Source organism: Pseudophryne corroboree, chromosome 7 (genome assembly GCF_028390025.1).
Source record: "Pseudophryne corroboree isolate aPseCor3 chromosome 7, aPseCor3.hap2, whole genome shotgun sequence".
Classification (NCBI taxonomy): Eukaryota; Metazoa; Chordata; class Amphibia; order Anura; family Myobatrachidae; genus Pseudophryne; species Pseudophryne corroboree.
Window position 1 is genome coordinate 357,222,999 of NC_086450.1, and position 19,479 is coordinate 357,242,477.

General features: G+C 48.0%; 1 protein-coding gene across 1 annotated transcript in view; it reads right to left on the reverse strand.

The window, feature by feature from the left end:
* Window positions 1–12,558, reverse strand: part of VPS35L (VPS35 endosomal protein sorting factor like) — a 154,104-nt gene extending 141,546 nt beyond the window's left edge. The window contains exon 1 of the mRNA XM_063934448.1: window positions 12,364–12,558. Within this exon, the coding sequence (XP_063790518.1) occupies window positions 12,364–12,392 (29 nt within the window). The 5' untranslated portion in view covers window positions 12,393–12,558. The remainder of the gene's footprint in view (window positions 1–12,363) is intronic.
* Window positions 12,559–19,479: the final 6,921 nt, after the last annotated feature.

The window sequence follows — 19,479 nt, forward strand, 5'->3', positions numbered from 1 at the left end:
CACAAGAAGATGGACAGCAAGAGGGCGTTCCGGGGCGTAAACTTACCGTTTGCTGCTGTTTTCTGGGAGTGGTGAGTAAAACGCAGGCGTGTCCAGGCAAACGGAGGGCGGAGGTGTGACGTCAAAGCAGGTCCCATCATCGCTGGATCCGTCGCATAGGGTAAGTATGTCCAGGGCTGGTCTTGTTTTGAGTGAAACTTTTTTAGCATAGCAGGGCTGCACAAGCAAACGCAGCCCTGCTATGCTAAAATACACTCCCCCATAGGCGGAGATTAGTTGATCGCACCAACAGCAAAAAGTTGCTTAGTGCGATCAACTCGGAATGAGGGCCATAAAACAGGCTGCAATGTTTTTGAAAGAAGCAGCATTGGATATGGGTACTATTGCCTCCAGGGCATCAGCTTCAACAATCGCTGCTCGCAGAGCAGTTTGGCTACGTACGTGGAAAGCCGATTCACAATTTAAGAAGGTTTTGGAATCTTTTTTTCTGGAGATATTCTTTTTGGTAAAGAATTGACATATTTTGGAGTCAGAAGCAGACTCCAAGAAGGTAAAGTTTCCTTCCGCATACAATTTCAAACCTAAAGTTCCAACTTTTCGGCTCTTTCGATCTCAAGGAAAAGCTACAGGTTAAAGTGATGGCAGGCAGTCCCAATACAACAAGTCTGGTAAGACTAAAAAGCATAGGGCTACCAGAGGATCGGGTGGTAAAACAGATAATAAGCCATCAGCCTGATGGTGCGGGCCTCCACCTGGGGGATCCCAGGGTGGGGGTCCGACTTCTTCAGTTTGCACAGATCTGGCAGCAGTCTACAACAGAACAGATGCCTGGGTGCAGAAAGCAGTATCTATAGGTTATGCTTTTGCCTTCAAGAAGCACCCTCCTCTGAGGTTTTTTTGTACCAGCCCGTCTCGGGTAGAGACGAAGGACAAGGATTTGCAAGAGGCAGTTCAGAAATTGCTTCAGTCAGGAGTAGTCATTCCAGTTCCTCCTGCACAACGAGGACAGGGTTTTTACTCTAACCTGTTTATAGTTCAGAAACCAAATCGGTCATTTCGGCCCATTCTCAATCTCAAAGTGTTGAACAAGTACATTTGGGTACCACGGTTTCATATGAAAACTTTCCGTTCCATAATTTTGGCAATGGAGCCAGAGGATTATATGGTATCCCTGGATATACAGGATGCTTACCTACATGTTCCTATAGCACTGTTTCATCAGTGCTTTCTCAGGTTTGCTATCCTCCAACAGCATTTTCAGTTCCAGGCCCTACCTTTCGGGTTAGCAACAGCCTCCAGAGTATTTACCAAGATTATGGTGGTAATGGCAGCTTATTTCCGCCAGCAGGGGATAACAATTTTTCCACACCTCGACGATCTTTTAATCCTGGCACAGTTGCAGGAATTTCTACGTCATCTGCAACAGACAATAACGTGTTTGCAAAGGCACGGGTGGCTCATAAATTGGTCAAAACAGTCTCTGGTACAGTCATAGTGGATGACTCACTTGGGGGCTGTACTGGATTCAAGTCTTCGGAGAGTAATTTTACCTCTGAGCAAGATATCGAAGGTACAGTCAAGAATTCAGGACTTGCTACACAGATAAAAGGTATCCATTCACGTAGCAAAGCGTGTGATGTGATTGATGGTGTCAACATTCGACACGGTGGAGTTTCCCCATTCCCACCCGAGGCCTCTGCAGCAACTGATTCTTGCCAAATGAAATGGGTTGCATCAGATGATAAAAACGCAGACTATGGTTCTTACGATAGAAGTAAAAAGGAGATTAGCCTGGTGGCTACAGACATCCCATCTCGACAAGGGGAGACCCTTTTGGATATCAGATTGGGAAATTCTGACAACAGATGCCAGTCTCCAGGGCTGGGGAGCAGTGTCAGGAAGGTTGTGTTTCCAGGGGAAATGGACCAAGGAAGAAGGCTGCCTGCCAATAAATATATTGGAACATCAGGCCATATACATGGCACTGATTCAGTCAAAGGACATTCTTCAGGGAAAACCAGTTCAGATCCGCTCGGTCAATGCGACGGCAGTAGCGTACCTCGACCATCAGGGAGGAACTCGCAGCTGAAAAGCGATGAAGGAGTTAAATCACATACTAAAGTGGGCAGAACTTCATCATCCAGCCTTGTCCGCAGTGTTCGTTCCGGAAGTCCTAAACTGGGAAGCGGATTTTCTCAGTCGACACGCCATTCAGGCAAGCGAATGGGCTCTACACCCGGAGGTCTTCCAGACTCTAGTAGTCAAGTGGGGGTTGCCAGAGATAGATCTCATGGCGTTCCATCAGAACAACAAAGTTCTCGCATATGGGTCAAGAACAAAGGACCCCAGAGCGATCTTTGTGGATGCCCAGTCAGTGAGATGGGACTTTAACCTGGCTTATGTGTTTCCTCCAATCACCCTATTACCCAGTGTGGGGAGAAAGATAAAGCAAGGAAAGGGTGCCATGATACTAATAGCTCCGGCTTGGCCCAGAAGGCATTGGTACCCAGATCTGCAGAGAATGTCGATGGATGCCCCACTCCTGCTCCCTCAATGTCCAGATCTACTGATGCAGGGTCCTTGTTATCACAGACATCTGGATCGACTGTCTTTGACGGCGTGGCTCTTGAAACCTCTATCCTGAAGCCAAGAGGATTCTCACAACAGGTAATTCAAACAATGCTCAGAGCAAGGAAACCTTCCTCAGCTCGCATTTATTACAGAATATGGAAGCCTATATTCATTGGTGCAGTGAACGGAAAATGGACCCTAGGTCTTACAGAGTTTCCAGGGTCTTAGCATTCCCGCAGGCAGGAATGGATAAAGGTTTGAAGGTGGATTCCTTGAGAGTGCAAGTGTCAGCATTGACTGTATGGTTCCAAAAGAAAAATTGCCAACTTACAGGATGTGTGTACTTTTTTTTCAGAGAATGCTACGCATTCAACCTCCTTTTGTTCCTCCTACAGTGCCTTGGGACTTAAATTTAGTGCTAAAGACCCTTCAAGTTGCCCCATTTGAACCACTTAATAAAGTGGATCTTAAATGGTTGACAGCTAAAGTTCTCTTTCTACTGGCCATGGCGTCAGCTAGAAGAGTGTCAAATTTACGGGTATTGTCATGTCGTTCCCCATTTCTGATTTTTTTATCCAGAGAAAGCAGTTCTCAGAGCTAGATCTGGGTATCTTCCCAAGGCGGTGTCTAAATTCCACCTTAACAAAGAAATTGTAGTCCCGGCTTTCCAGATACCGGGCTTTTCTGCGGGAGATGCAATGCTGGACGTGGTCCGTGCCTTAAGGTTCTACGTGGATCGTACCAGTGCCATCAGAAAGACAGATTCTCTCTTCATTCTCTACAGATTTCACAAGAGAGGATGGCCTGCTGATAAGCAGACACTGGCAAGGTGGCTTCGGATGACGATTTCAGAAGCATATTCTCAAGCTGATCTCTGTTCCAGCTAATATCTCTGCTCACTCTACTCGTAAGGTAGGTCCTTCATGGGCAACATAACGTGGTGCTCCAGCAAAACATATATGTAAGGCGCCACATGGTCTTCCATTAACACATTCATTAGACATTATGCCATGGACACCTTTGCCTCTCATGACGCTCCTGTCCAATCAGTAGCGTCCCCACCACTAAATTGCTTTGGGAAATCCCAATGTTCTCCTATGGATAACCTGTGGACCCTGTCGGAGAAAATAAGATTTTACTTACCGGTAAATCTATTTCTCGGAGTCCGTAGTGGATGCTGGGGACTCCGTAAGGACCATGGGGAATAGACAGGCTCCGCAGGAGACATGGGCACTTTAAGAAAGAATTTGTATTCTGGTGTGCTCTGGCTCCTCCCTCTACGTCCCTCCTCCAGACCTCAGTTAGAGAAACTGTGCCCGGAAGAGCTGACAGTACAAGGAAAGGATTTTGGTAATCCAGGGCAAGATACATACCAGCCACACCGTATAACTTGTGATAAACGTACCCAGTCAACAGTATGAACAACAACAGAGCATCAGTACAACCCTGATGCAACTATAACATAACCCTTATTGCAGCAATAACTTTATACAAGTATTGCAGAAGAAGTCCGCACTTGGGACGGGCGCCCAGCATCCACTACGGACTACGAGAAATAGATTTACCGGTAAGTAAAATCTTATTTTCTCTAACGTCCTAGTGGATGCTGGGGACTCCGTAAGGACCATGGGGATTATACCAAAGCTCCCAAACGGGCGGGAGTGCGCGGATGACTCTGCAGCACCGAATAAGCAAACACAAGGTCCTCCTCAGCCAGGGTATCAAACTTTTAGAACTTTGCAAAAGTGTTTGAACCTAACCAAGTAGCCGCTCGGCACAGCTGTAATGCCGAGACCCCTCGGGCAGCCGCCCAAGAAGAGCCCACCTTCCTAGTGGAATGGGCTTTAACTGATTTTGGCAGCGGCAATCCAGCCGCAGAATGAGCCTGCTGAATCGTGTTACAGATCCAGCGAGCAATAGTTTGCTTTGAAGCAGGAGCACCAAGCTTGTTGGAAGCATACAGGATAAACAAAAACTTGTTTTCCTGACCCTAGCCATTCTGGCTACATAAACCTTCAAAGCCCTGACCACATCAAGCAACTCAGAATCCTCCAAGTCAGTAGTAGCCACAGGCACCACAATAGGTTGGTTTATATGAAAAGATGAAACCACTTTCGGCAGGAATTATGGACGGGTCCGCAATTCTGCTCTATCCGCATGGAAAACCAGATAGGGGCTTTTATGTGACAAAGCCGCCAATTCTGACACACGCCTAGCCGAAGCCAAGGCTAGTAGCATGACCACCTTCTACGTGAGATATTTCAATTCCACCGTTTTGAGTGGTTCAAACCAGTGGGATTTCAGGAAACTCAACACCACGTTAAGATCCCAAGGTGCCACTGGAGGCACAAAAGGAGGCTTAATATGCAGCAGTCCCTTTACAAACGTCTGAACTTCAGGTAGAGAAGCCAGCTCTTTTTGAAAGAAAATGGATAGGGCCGAAATCTGGACCTTAATGGAACCCAATTTTAGGCCCAAAGTCACTCCTGACTGTAGGAAGTGAAGGAAACGGCCCAGCTGGAATTCATCCGTAGGGGCATTCCTGGCCTCACACCAAGCAACATATTTTCGCCATATACGGTGATAATGTTGAGCTGTCACGTCCTTCCTAGCCATTATCAGCGTAGGAATAACGTCATCCGGAATGCCTTTCTCTGCTAGGATCCGGCGTTCAACCGCCATGCCGTCAAACGCAGCCGCGGTAAGTCTTGGAACAGACAGGGCCCCTGTTGCAACAAGTCCTGTCTTAGAGGAAGAGGCCACGGTTCCTCTGTGAGCATTTCTTGCAGACCTGGATACCAAGTCCTTCTTGGCCAATCCGGAACAATGAGTATTGTTCTCACTCCTCTTTTTCTTATAATTCTCAGCACCTTGGGTATGAGAGGAAGAGGAGGAAATACATAGACCGACTGGAACACCCACGGTGTCACCAGTGCGTCCACAGCTATCGCCTGAGGGTCTCTTGACCTGGCGCAATACCTCTGTAGCTTTTTGTTGAGGCGGGATGCCATCATGTCCACCTGTGGCAGTTCCCACCGACTTGCAATCTGCGTGAAGACTTCTTGATGAAGTCCCCACTCTCCCGGGTGGAGGTCGTGCCTGCTGAGGAAGTCTTCTTCCCAGTTGTCCACTCCCGGGATGAACACTGCTGACAGTGCGCTTACGTGATTCTCCGCCCAGCGAAGAACTCTGGTGGCTTCCGCCATTGCCACCCTGCTCCTTGTGCCGCCTTGTCGGTTTACATGAGCCACAGCGGTGATGTTGTCTGACTGAATCAGAACCGGTTGGTCGCGAAGCAGGGTCTCCGCTTGACGTAGGGCGTTGTATATGGCCCTTAGTTCCAGGATGTTAATGTGAAGGCAAGTCTCCTGACTTGACCACAGACCTTGGAAATCTCTTCCCTGTGTGACTGCTCCCCATCCTCGGAGGCTTGCATCCGTGGTCACCAGGACCCAGTCCTGAATGCCGAATCTGCGGCCCTCGAGAAGGTGAGCCCACCGCAGCCACCACAGGAGAGACACCCTGGCCCTGGGGGATAGGGTGATTAACCGATGCATCTGAAGATGTGATCCGGACCATTTGTCCAGTAAGTCCCATTGAAAGGTCCTCGCATGGAACCTGCCGAAGGGAATGGCCTCGTATGATGCCACCATCTTTCCCAGGACTCGAGTGCAGTGATGCACTGACACCTGTTTTGGTTTTAATAGGTTTCTGACCAGTGTCATGAGTTCCTGAGCTTTCTCTATCGGGAGATAAACCCTTTTCTGGTCTGTGTCCAGAATCATGCCCAGGAAAGGCAGACGAGTCGTAGGAATCAACTGCGACTTTGGAATATTTAGAATCCAGCCGTGTTGCCGTAACACTTCCAGAGAACGTGCTACGCTGATCAGCAACTGCTCTCTTGGCCTCGCTTTTATGAGGAGATCGTCCAAGTATGGGATAATTGTGACCCCTTGCTTCCGCAGGAGTACCATCATTTCCGCCATTACCTTTGTAAATATTCTCGGAGCCGTGGAGAGACCAAACGGCAACGTCTGAAATTGGTAATGACAATCCTGTACCACAAATCTAAGGTACGCCTGATGAGGTGGATAAATGGGGACATGAAGGTATGTATCCTTTATGTCCAGAGACACCATAAAATCCCCCCCTTCCAGGCTTGCGATGACCGCTCTCAGCGATTCCATCTTGAACCGGAACCTTTTCAGGTACATGTTCAGGGATTTTAAATTCAATATGGGTCTGACCGAACCGTCCGGTTTCGGTACTACAAACATGGTCGAATAATAACCCCTTCCTTGTTGAAGGAGGGGAACCTTGACCACCACCTGTTGAAGATACAATTTGTGAATTGCAGTTAACACTATTTCCCTCTCGAGGGGGGAAGCTGGCAGGGCCGATTTGAGGTATCCGTGAGGGGGCATCTCTTCGAATTCCAGCTTGTATCTCTGAGACACAATATCTATTGCCCAGGGATCCAACTGGGAGTGAACCCACTTGTGGCTGAAATTTCGGAGACGCGCCCCCACCGGGCCTAGCTCCGCCTGTGGAGCCCCAGTGTCATGCGGTGGATTTTGTGGAAGCCGGGGAGGACTTCTGTTCCTGGGAACTAGCTGTGTTGTGCAGCTTCTTTCCTCTGCCCCTGCCCCTGGCAAGAAAGGAAGCACCTTGGACTTAATTGCTTTTCTGTGATCGAAAGGACTGCATTTGGTAATACGGTGCTTTCTTAGGCTGTGAGGAAACATATGGCAAAAAATTTGACTTTCCAGCAGTAGCTGTGGAGACAAAGTCCGAAAGACCCTCCCCAAACAATTCCTCACCCTTGTAAGGTAAAACCTCCATGTGCCTTTTTGAGTCGGCATCACCTGTCCATTGCCGAGTCCACAGGACCCTTCTAACCCAGTAGACTAATGTCTCTTTGAGCATCTCTCATATATAGGACAGCATTTAATATGCCCCAGGGTCAATAATATAGTATCCTTGTCTAAGGTATCAAGTTCCTCAGACAGGGTGTCCGTCCATGCTGCTACAGCACTACACACCCAGGCCGACGCGATCGCCGGCCTCAGTAAGGTACCTGAATGTGTATAAATGGACTTCAGGGTACCCTCCTACTTTCTATCCGCAGCATCTTTGAGGGTAGCCATATCCTGTGACGGCAGGGCTGCCTTCTTGGATAAGCGTGTTAAAGCTTTGTCCACCCTAGGGGAGGATTCCCAGCGTAACCTGTCCGTTGGCGGTTAAGGATACGCCATAAGAATCCGTTTGGAAATCTGCAGTTTTTTATCTGGAGATTCCCAAACCTTTTCACATAACTCATTTAGCTCGTGTGAAGGGGGAAAGGTCACCACCTGCCTCTTTTCCCCATACATATGAACCCTCTTGTCAGGGACTGGGGTTTCCTCTGTGATGTGCAACACATCCTTAATTGCTATAATCATATAACGGATGGATTTAGCCAATTTTGGCTGTAACTTTACATCACTGTAATCGACACTGGAATCAGAATCCATGTCGGTATCTGTGTCAACAATTTGGGACAGTGGGCGCTTCTGAGACCCCGACGGCCTCTGCGACATAGGATCAGCCACGGGCTGAGACCCTGACTGTCCTGAGGCTTCAGCTTTTTCCAACCTTTTATGCAAGGAATTAACATTATCATTTAAAACCTTCCACATATCCATCCAATCAGGTGTCGGCGCCGTCGGCGGAGACACCACATTCATTTGCTCCCGCTCTGCTTCCACATAGCCTTCCTCGTCAAACATGTCGACACAAGCGTTCCGACACACCACACACACAGGGAATGCCCTTTTTGAAGACACTTCCCCCACAAGGCCCTTTGGAGACACAGAGAGGGAGTATGCCAGCACACACCCCAGTGCTATAAACCCAGGAATAACACAGTAACTTAATGTTAACCCAGTAGCTGCTGTTATATTGATTTTTGCGCCTAATTATGTGCCCCCCCCCCCCCCCCTCTCTTTTTACCCTCTTCTACCGTGTATCTGCAGGGGAGAGCCCGGGGAGCTTCCTCTCAGCGGAGCTGTGGAGAAAAAATGGCGCTGGTGAGTGCTGAGGAAGAAGCCCCGCCCCCTCGACGGCAGGCTTCTGTCCCGCTTAAATATGTATTTTTTTGGCGGGGGCTCATACATGTATACAGTGCCCAACTGTATATATGTTCACTTTTGCCAAAAAGAGGTCCAAATGCTGCCCAGGGCGCCCCCCCTGGCGTCCTGCACCCTTACAGTGACTGGAGTATGTGAGGTGTGTGGGAGCAATGGAGCACAGCTGCAGTGCTGTGCGTTACCTCAGTGAAGACCGGAGTCTTCTGCCGCCGATTTAGAAGTCTTCTTGCTTCTCATACTCACCCGGCTTCTGTCTTCCGGCTCTGCGAGGGGGACGGCGGCGCAGCTCTGGGATCGGACGACGAGGGTGAGATCCTGTGTACGATCCCTCTGGAGCTAATGGTGTCCAGTAGCCTAAGAAGCAGGACCTAGCTTCAGAGAGTAGGGCTGCTTCTCTCCCCTCTGTCCCACGATGCAGGGAGTCTGTTACCAGCAGAGCTCCCTGAAAATAAAAAACCTAACAAAATACTTTCTCACAGCAAGCTCAGGAGAGCTCACTGAAAAGCACCCAGCTCGTCCGGGCACAGATTCAAACTGAGGTCTGGAGGAGGGACATAGAGGGAGGAGCCAGAGCACACCAGAATCTAAATTCTTTCTTAAAGTGCCCATGTCTCCTGCGGAGCCCGTCTATTCCCCATGGTCCTTACGGAGTCCCCAGCATCCACTAGGACGTTAGAGAAATATATGTTATGGTAAGAACTTACCGTTGATAACGGTATTTCTTCTAAGTCCACAGGATCCACAGGGATCCCACCCTGACGCACCTGATTTGAGGATCCTTTTACTCACTAACCTCTTCCTTCTTGTACGGAAGGGTGTCTATGTGTGTTCTTCATCGCTTGATTAGGGTTATCTATGATGCTCCTGCCTTGAGTTTGGACTACAACTGATTTGCCTGAGCCAGGAGGTGGGGATACATGGACAGGCCTGTTGCATGCTGGGAGGCCAAAAAGCTTTGACCAAATGGTGCAAATCCGCTGTCGCTTCATCATATCCCAATGTTATCCTATGGAACCTGTGGATTTAGGAGAAATACCGTTATCAACGGTAAGTTCTTATCATAACGTATATATTATGGAAGCATCCAGAGCACCATCATGGGAGCCGTGCGCTAAACCCAGCATGTCCCAATAATACATCAGAAAACAATGCAGCACTCACAGGACTTATCCATGCAGCAACAAACTTTGGTGAAGAATACCTAACTCCTTGTCACTGTTGTGCTGAAATAAATGAAAATGCTGACAAGGAGCTACGCTGGGTACACATTACATGATGTGTGCACTGTGCACCCAGCTGACACAACGGCAGATGTACTGATACACTGACGTGTACTTGACGTACACACTGAACGATGTAATGAATGATGAAACAATGACATCGGCAGATTGGCCGTACATGCTGCTCAATCTAACGATGCAACAAACAACGCCGTTGGTGCGCGCACGGTGCATACACACTGGGCGATTTGTCATTCTGATCTGTGGGAAATCAGCAAATCGTTCAAGATAGCGTCTAGTGTGTACCCAGCTTTAGGTGTCCTTTACCAAAGTTTGTTATTACATGGGTGACTCCTGCGTGTGCCGCAGTGTTTCCTGATATAGTCCGCATATCACCCAGGCAATAGCACCCAGGCAATGACACGGCTTATAGGAATGAGTGCTGGTGGGATATGTGCAGGGACTGTGTTATCTTCACCTTCCGCAGCCTCTCCTCATTCCAGACATACTATATCTTTGGAAACTTGACAATGTCTCCAGTGGTAGAACATTATGGGGCACATGCTGAGATGGATGTATACCCATTTGCTTGCTATAAAACTCACACCTATGTCTGTATGCAGATCTGACACTTGGGTCTTGGAGAGACGGAACAGGGAGGGAAGGTGCAATTTATGCAGTGTTTGACTGGATCACAGGAAGAACAGGCGAAACCCCCAGTGGGCCCCATTACCTGGGGGCCCACCTTCTCCTTTAGGAATCAGGTTTTAGACTGTGCACTTAAATCATACATTATACATGTTTTCTACAGGAGCAGTGCTGTTATTAATTTGGTACATTATCATGAATGTACTAACAGTATTTACTTTATTTATTTATCAAGGGGCCTATACCATGCACTCTCTAATGGTTAGATAAACCAATGTGGTGACTGGCCACACCCGCTCAGGAGACTGACCACACCCCTAAACATGGGCCCCTACCATTGCTGTCCCCCAGTAGGCCCTTCATGTTACTGTCAGACACTGCAGATATGTATATACACAGCAGTATCACTTGTGGATGACTGAGGGCATGGGTGAGTGCTATGGCTGACACGTATGCTTTAAGATGCATCCTGTGCGGTGTCTGGCTCCATATGAATTCTCTAAACTGACCATCACTATGGGGTATATTCAATACCTGTCAGAAACTGCCTACTTGTCGCTAACCACGTGGATTGTCAGATTAGCCGCGGATCCACGTGTTCCGCGGCCAAATCCGACAGGTTTTGGCCCTGAGTCCTGCAATGTCAATCCGACTTTTTTTAAAGTCGGATTGACATTGTCGGAAACAGGGAGATGAGACGGGGGAGCGTGACGGCGAGCATGTGGGTCCGTGACAAGCGGCTTCCTGTGTCCCTGCTGGATGATGTGATGCAGGCAATGATGACGCTGAGCCAGGGGGCGGCATCTCCCAGGACCCCGGGGGGGGCAGCAGGGGGCGAGGTCAGTGCTGTAGAGGCACAGCGCACATGTGCAAAGTATGGAGCCAAGTACCAGCTGACTGGCAGTGTTCTCGGTGCTGCTGTGTATGTCCTCTCAGAGCGGGGACACAGGCGGCAACAAGCATTTCTCCTCATATGGGCTCCAGAGTGCTGCAGTGTACCCCCGCTGTGTATGCTGTCACAATGCCTGCATCCCTGGCTTATCTCTCCGCCCGTGCCCGCCTCATTACTTGAAGAATGCATTTGTCGGGAGAGGCCAAATGAATACTGACCTGTCAAATACTTTCCATCGGAAAGGATCCGACAGGTATTGAATACACCCCTATGTTGACATTCATAATAGCAAAAATGTTATTTTGTCGACATGGCTAAAATGTCGTCACCTGGAAAATGTCACGTAAAAATGTTGACATTATTAGGATTAAATATCAAATTTCTAGCAGTGTCAACAGGTTACAAGTTGACGTGATGAACCTATCAACATATATTCTGCTGCCATACTGTATAGCAACATATCAATCAGCAACAAAACATATGCATCCCATCTGATTCAGCAAACGGCTATGCACTATGCTTATGCGCAGCTTTCCAGAGCTAATTTATTTCTAATAGCATAGTCCCTATACAGTACGTCCTTTCCAAAACCACTATCCCTCAGTCCTCCTTGCTGGAAACTCCTTGACTGCCTAGCAAAGTCCCCTAACTCTGCAAATACTGCCTCATTCTTCTATAACTGCACTGTGTGGTACACAGCCCACAGAGGTGACTGCTCATGTCACTACAACAGGAATTTCACTGACACCTAAATACAAATAAATAATACAAAGGTTCTGTTGCTGTCTGACCCTTGTACCCTATGAAACAAACTCATGTATACACAAGAAAGTAACGCAGCAGCACAGATATCTATCTAATTTACTCATGGGAACACATAAATACACAGAAAGCAGAATCTCACCACTGTGCTGCAGCCATCTTCAGCGTCATGTGACCGCTCACACCCCCAGTGCTCTACACTGTCCAATCCATGTCCTCCACTATGAGTTTAGGCAGATCCTCTCTCTCTCACTTCCTGATTGCATTAACTCCTTCAGGCCCTAACGCCAAGTCTAGTGCTGTGGGTAGAGCTCAAAAGTAAAGCAGTACAATGCAATGTATTACAAAATTAGGCATTTTCTATAAAACATGAAATGTGTGTGGAGCGAGAGAGAGAGAACCTCCACAGGTAACCCCCTTCATGAGGGAGAAAATGCTCTGTTCCTGGACTTTCCTGGTAATGTATGATTGCCATCGCCTGTGGTGAGCTAGTTAATTGATAAGAAAGGTGTTTCACCACAGGCGATGGCAATCATACATTACCAGGAAAGTCCAGAAACAGAGCATTTTCTCCCTCATGGAGAGGGTCAGGTAGGCAAGTATGACATATATCTTCACGTAATTAACTCCCTTTCAATTCACACTAAATTAAATTATAATCACTCTCCTCTGTTATATTAACCCTCCTTTTCCTCTAGTTCCCACACTATTATACACTGCCCTAACACATACCCAGTAAACCCTCCTCCCCTTCATTCATACCCCATACATGCTCTATTTAGTATTTACACTAGGGATGACCATCGACCATCGATTATTCAAAATGTTAATTTGGTGCTAAAATAAGTTATTATAAAAGCGCTGCAGGGTCTGAGGCATTATATTAAAGTTTCAGAACCGGGATAAGCGCTGGGTTGTGAGCTGGCAAACTCCCTCTGTGTTTCACTGACAGGCTTTACTGTGTGGTCTGTCCCCTATTTGCCCAGTGTGTTTGTGGGTGTCGGTACACGTGTGTCGGCATGTCTGAGGCGGAGTGCTCATCCCAGGAGGAGACTGTGTTAAGGGCAGAAACGGCTGTGGGAGTGACCCTGTCGGCACCGCCGACTCCTGATTGGGTAAATGTGTTGAATACTTTGAATGCTAATGTGGCTCTCATTAATAAGAGATTAGATAAATCTGAGTCTCAGAACCAGGCATGGAAGAAATCTGTGGAGGATGTGTTATCACAGGTCCAGACCCCCTCGGGGTCACATAAATGTTCGTTTGCTCAGTTGGCAGACACAGATACCGACACGGACACTGACTCCAGTGTCGACTATAGTGATACCAGATTAGACCCAAAATTGTCAAAGAGCATTCAGTACATGATTGTGGCAATAAAAGACGTGTTGCATATCACAGAGGACCCTGCTGTTCCTGATACTAGGGTCTGTATGTATAAGGGAAAGAAACCTGAGGTAATGTTTATTCCCTCATGAACTGAATACCCTTTTTGAAAAAAATTGGGAAAATCCTGACAAAAAGCTTCTGATTCCCAAAATGATTCAAATGGCGTATCCGTTCCCCTCTGGGGATAGAGAAAAGTGGGAGTCCCCTCCCATTGTGGACAAGGCTCTTTCACGGTTGTCTAAAAAGGTGGCTTTACCGTCTCCTGACACGGCAGCCCTTAATGATCCTGCGGATCGTAGACAGGAAAATACGTTAAAATCCATTTACGTCACCACAGGTACACTACTCAGACCAACTATTGCATCTGCGTGGGTGAGTAGTGCTATCGAAAAGTGGGCAGATAACTTGTCATCTGATATAGATACCCTAGATAGGGATAGCATCCTTTTAACGCTGGGTTATATCAGGGACGCTGCAGCCTACCTAAAGGAAGCGATGAGAGATATTGGCCTCTTGGGATTAAGGGCCAATGCCATGGCAGTCTCAGCTAGGAGAGCATTGTGGATTCATCAATGGAATGCTGATGCTGACTCTAAGAAAGCTATGGAGTCTCTACCGTATAAAGGTGGTGTATTGTTTGGTGAAGGTCTCGCTGATTTGGTATCTACAGCTACCTTGGGTAAGTCGACATTTTTGCCTTATGTCCCTCCACAACAAAAGAAAGCTCACCACTTGCAGATGCAGTCCTTTCGGCCAAATAAATACAGAAAAGGCCGAGGTTATTCCTTCCTTGCTAATAGAAAAAGAGGAAAAGGAAAAAGATCTCCGGCCGTGGCAGGATCCCAGGAGCAGAAGTCCTCCCCGACTTCTGCCAAATCCACCGCATGACGCTGGGGCTCCTCTCCGGGAGTCCGCACCGGTGGGGACACGTCTTAAGCTCTTCAGTCAATTCTGGGCTCGTTCGGCCATAGACCCATGGATTTTAGAAATAGTATCCCAGGGGTATAAACTGGAGTTTCAAGACGTTCCCCATCGACGTTTTTTCAAATCAGCCTTACCAGCTTCGCTTCCGAACAGGGAGGTAGTATGCGATGCAATACAAAAGTTGTGTCTGAATCAAGTCATTGTCAAGGTTCCCCCGTCACAACAGGGAGAAGGCTTTTATTCAAGCCTGTTTGTGGTCCCGAAACCGGACGGCTCGGTCAGACCAATTCTGAACCTAAAGTCCCTCAATCTTTACCTAAGAAAATTCAAATTCAAGATGAAAACTCTCCGAGCAGTGATCTCCAGTCTGGAGGAAGGGGATTTCATGGTGTTGGTCGACATAAAGGTTGCCTACTTACACGTCCCCATATATCCTCCGCATCAGGCTTACCTGAAGTGTGCTATTCAGGATTGTCATGACCAATTTCAGACGTTGCCGTTTGGTCTGTCCACGGCTCCGAGGATTTTCACCAAGGTAATGGCGGAAATTATGGTTCTCCTTCGCAAGCAAGGAGTCACAATTATCCCTTACCTGGACGATCTCCTGATAAAGGCGAAATCCAAAGACAAGCTGGAACAGGACATTGCACTCTCCCTGACAGTTCTGCAACAACATGGTTGGCTCCTAAACTTGCCGAAGTCACAGTTGAATCCGACGAATCGGCTGTTGTTTTTGGGAATGATTCTGGACACGGAATTACAGAGAGTTTTTCTTCCAGAAGAGAAGGCTCTGGAAATTCAGAGTTTGGTCAAACAAATTCTGAAACCAGCGAGAATATCAATTCATCAATGCACTCGATTGCTGGGGAAGATGGTGGCGTCCTACGAGGCCATTCAGTTTGGCATGATTCTATGCCAGAGAGTTTCAGTGGGACCTATTGGACAAGTGGTCCGGATCCCATCTGCACATGCACCGGAAAATAATCCTGTCCTCAAATACCAGAATCTCACTCCTGTGGTGGCTGCACAGCTCTCACCTCCTAGAGCGACGCAGGTTTGGGATCCAGGACTGGATCCTAGTAACCACGGATGCGAGTCTCCGAGGCTGGGGAGCAGTCACACAGGGGGAAACCTTCCATGGAAAATGGTCAAGCCAGGAAGTTTGTCTACACATAAACGTCCTGGAGTTAAGGGCCATTTACAACGACCTTCTTCAAGCGGAACGTCTTCTTCGCAACCTGCCCATCCTAATACAGTCGGACAATATAACAGCAGTAGCGCACATAAACCACCAGGGCGGAACAAAGAGCAGGGCGGCAATGGCAGAGACAGCAAAAGTTCTCCACTGGGCGGAAAGACATACAAGCGCTCTGTCAGCAATCTTCATTCCAGGAGTGGACAACTGGGAAGCAGACTTCCTCAGCAGACACGATCTCCATCCAGGAGAGTGGGGTCTTCATCAAGAGGTCTTCACAGAAGTGACAAGTCTTTGGGGAATTCCTCAAATAGACATGATGGCGTCTTGCCTCAGCAAGAAACTTCAGAGATATTGTTCCAGGTCGAGGGACCCTCAAGCAATAGCAGTGGACACGCTGGTGACACCATGGGTGTTTCAGTCAGTGTACGTGTTCCCTCCGTTTCCACTCATTCCAAAGGTGCTAAAGATCATAAGAAGAACAGAGGTTCAGGCGATCCTCATTGTTCCGGACTGGCCAAGGAGGGCTTGGTATCCAGATCTTCAGGAATTACCCATAAGAGATCCCTGGCCTCTTCCTCTACGAGAGGATCTGTTACAGCAGGGGCCGTGCATGTATCACGACTTACCACGGCTACGTTTGACGGCTTGGCGGTTGAACGCCGGATCCTAGCCCGAAAGGGTATTCCCAGTGAAGTTATTCCCACACTTCTTCAGGCTAGAAAAGGAGTAACGTCTAAACATTATCACCGTATTTGGAGAAAATATGTGTCTTGGTGTGAATCCAAGAAGGCTCCTACGGAAGAATTTCAGCTAGGGCGTTTTCTCCATTTCCTGCAAGCAGGTGTGGATGCGGGCCTAAAGTTAGGCTCGATGAAAGTACAAATTTCGGCTTTATCGGTTTTCTTTCAAAAACAATTGGCCTCCCTTCCAGAAGTTCAGACTTTCGTGAAAGGAGTTTTGCACATCCAACCTCCATTTGTGCCCCCAGTGGCACCATGGGATCTTAACGTGGTGTTGCATTTCCTTAAATCACATTGGTTTGAACCTTTACAGAAGGTAGAGTTGAAATTTCTCACTTGGAAAGTGGTCATGCTATTGGCCTTAGCATCCGCAAGGCGGGTGTCTGAGTTAGCGGCTTTGTCTCACAAGAGTCCTTATTTAACCTTCCATGAAGATAGAGTGGAGTTGAGGACTCGTCAACAATTTCTGCCGAAGGTGGTTTCATCGTTCCACATGAACCAGCCTATTGTGGTACCGGTGGCTACTGACGCCTTCGCGGCGTCAAAATCTCTCGATGTTGTCAGGGCCTTTAAAGATTTATGTCACCAGAACGGCTCAATTTAGGAAAACGGAAGCTCTGTTTGTCCTGTATGCTGCCAACAAGATTGGGAGACGCCTGCTTCCAAGCAGACTATTGCGCGCTGGATCTGTAATACGATTCAGCATGCTCATTCTACGGCTGGATTGCCGTTACCGAAATCAGTGAAGGCCCACTCTACCAGAAAGGTGGGCTCCTCCTGGGCGGCTGCCCGGGGATCTCGGCATTACAACTCTGCCGAGCAGCTACTTGGTCGGGTTCAAACACTTTTGCAAAATTTTACAAGTTTGATACCCTGGCTCATGAGGACCTCATGTTTGGTCAATCGGTGCTGCAGAGTCATCCGCACTCTCCCGCCCGTTCTAGAGCTTTGGTATAAACCCCATGGTTCTTATGGTGTCCCAGCATCCTCTAGGACGTATGAGAAAATAGGATTTTAATACCTACCGGTAAATGCTTTTCTCTTAGTCCGTAGAGGATGCTGGGCGCCCATCCCAGTGCGGACTCTATCTGCAGTTATTAGTTATGTTTACACACGGGTTGTGTTATGTTATAGTCAGCCTGTTGCTGACGTTGTTCATGCCGTTGACTGGAGTTCTGTTAAATGCCATGTTGTACGGCGTGTTGGAGGTGTGAGCTAGTATGTGTCTCACCTTAGTTAACAATAAATCCTTTTCCTCGAAATGTCCGTCTCCCTGGGCACAGTTCCTATAACTGTAGTCTGGAGGAGGGGCATAGAGGGAGGAGCCAGTTCACACCCCTTTCAAAGTCTTAAAAAGTGCCCATGTCTCCTGCGGATCCCGTCTATACCCCATGGTTCTTATGGTGTCCCCAGCATCCTCTACGGACTAAGAGAAAAGGATTTACCGGTAGGTATTAAAATCCTATTTTTAATGGGGTGCAGGGACACAGAGCATATCTCCACCCCTGACACCCATGTTCTGATTGGCCTAGGGGACAGTCAGTGAAAGAACAGAGATAACCATCGGTTGTGGAAACCATCGATGGTCATCCATACCCTCCAACATTTTACACTTAAAATCGATACAAAATAGGAAAGGGAGCGTGGCAATGGGTAAAGGCCATTTCCTATACTTTCAATGGAAGTTTAGAGAGCCAAAAAAAGGTACTGTACCTGCTAAAAAGGTACAATTGAATGGTATGGGTCATCCACTGCATAGGTATTAACATCGATGGTAATCATCGATGGCATACACGCTGTTAACCCCACCCGCTCCAGTTCACACTTTACCCGTGATGAATCTTCTTTCCTGCAGTGATGACTCCTCCACCGCTGCTCTGCCACAACTGTAAATAATAAAAATAAAAAAAGACAAAATAAAATCCCAAAAACAAGCAAAAAGCACCCATCAAAAATAAAAAGCAACTTAAAAAAAACACAAGCCCAATCCCACTTGTTATAAGCAGACTTGGCAACACTGTCCCCTTCATCATGTTGTGGATGGTGGAAGTATGTGAATGCGTGTGTGCCATCCACTAGACGCATGTGCAGAACTTGGCTCTGGTGATTTCTCAGCAGACTGCCAGCCAGACTCAGACCAGCAACAATGGGGGTGGGGGGACGCCCAGCACAGGGCTAGACCGCCCCGCATGTCAATGCCGGACTCCCCCCCCCCCCCCCCCCCGCGCAAGTGCAAAAGTATCGCACAGCGGCTTTTGCATTTGAGGAGTAACTCCCGGCATCTTCGCTGCACGGGTCGCAGTGGCTGTGTGTGACATAACGCAGCCGCCGCGACCCCCCAACGGTCCAGCGACCGCCTCTGCCTGTCAATCAGGCAGAGGCAATCGCTAGGCTATGACAGCCTTCGGCCGTCTGGCATGCACGGGCGCACTGCAGCGCATACGCACAACTGACCCGATCGCACTGCTGCGATAAACTGCAGCGTGGGATCGGGTCAGAATGACCCACGTTGTCAATGTCTGTTATGTAAACTATAATGAGTTTTGTGATTCTAGCTGCTGTGTAGGGATGACCATAGACTATCGATGATTCCTAATCATTGATGGTTTATGGCCAATATCGAATGCTTATGCAATCGATGGGAGAGAACCAAATGGTTTCCCTCCATCGATGGCACACCATAAACAAATATTTTTTTTTTATTATTTTTTTTGCAAGATGTCGGAACATGGACCCTGACACCCGCTAAGCCCCGTCCTCATTTTTTTATTGTCCACGGCACAGCCAGCACCTTTCATCAGTGGCCATCAAGTGGTGCAAACCATCGATGGTTCACTATAAATAGTTTATGTGCCATCGATTGTTATCACCGATGGTGACATCGATGGCCATCCCTACTGCTGTGTATAATGGGCCAAATTCAGACCTGATCGTTACGAAGCGAGTTTTGCACTGCTGCAATCAGATAGTTGGCGGCTACAGGAGGAGTGTTTTTTAGCTGTGCAAG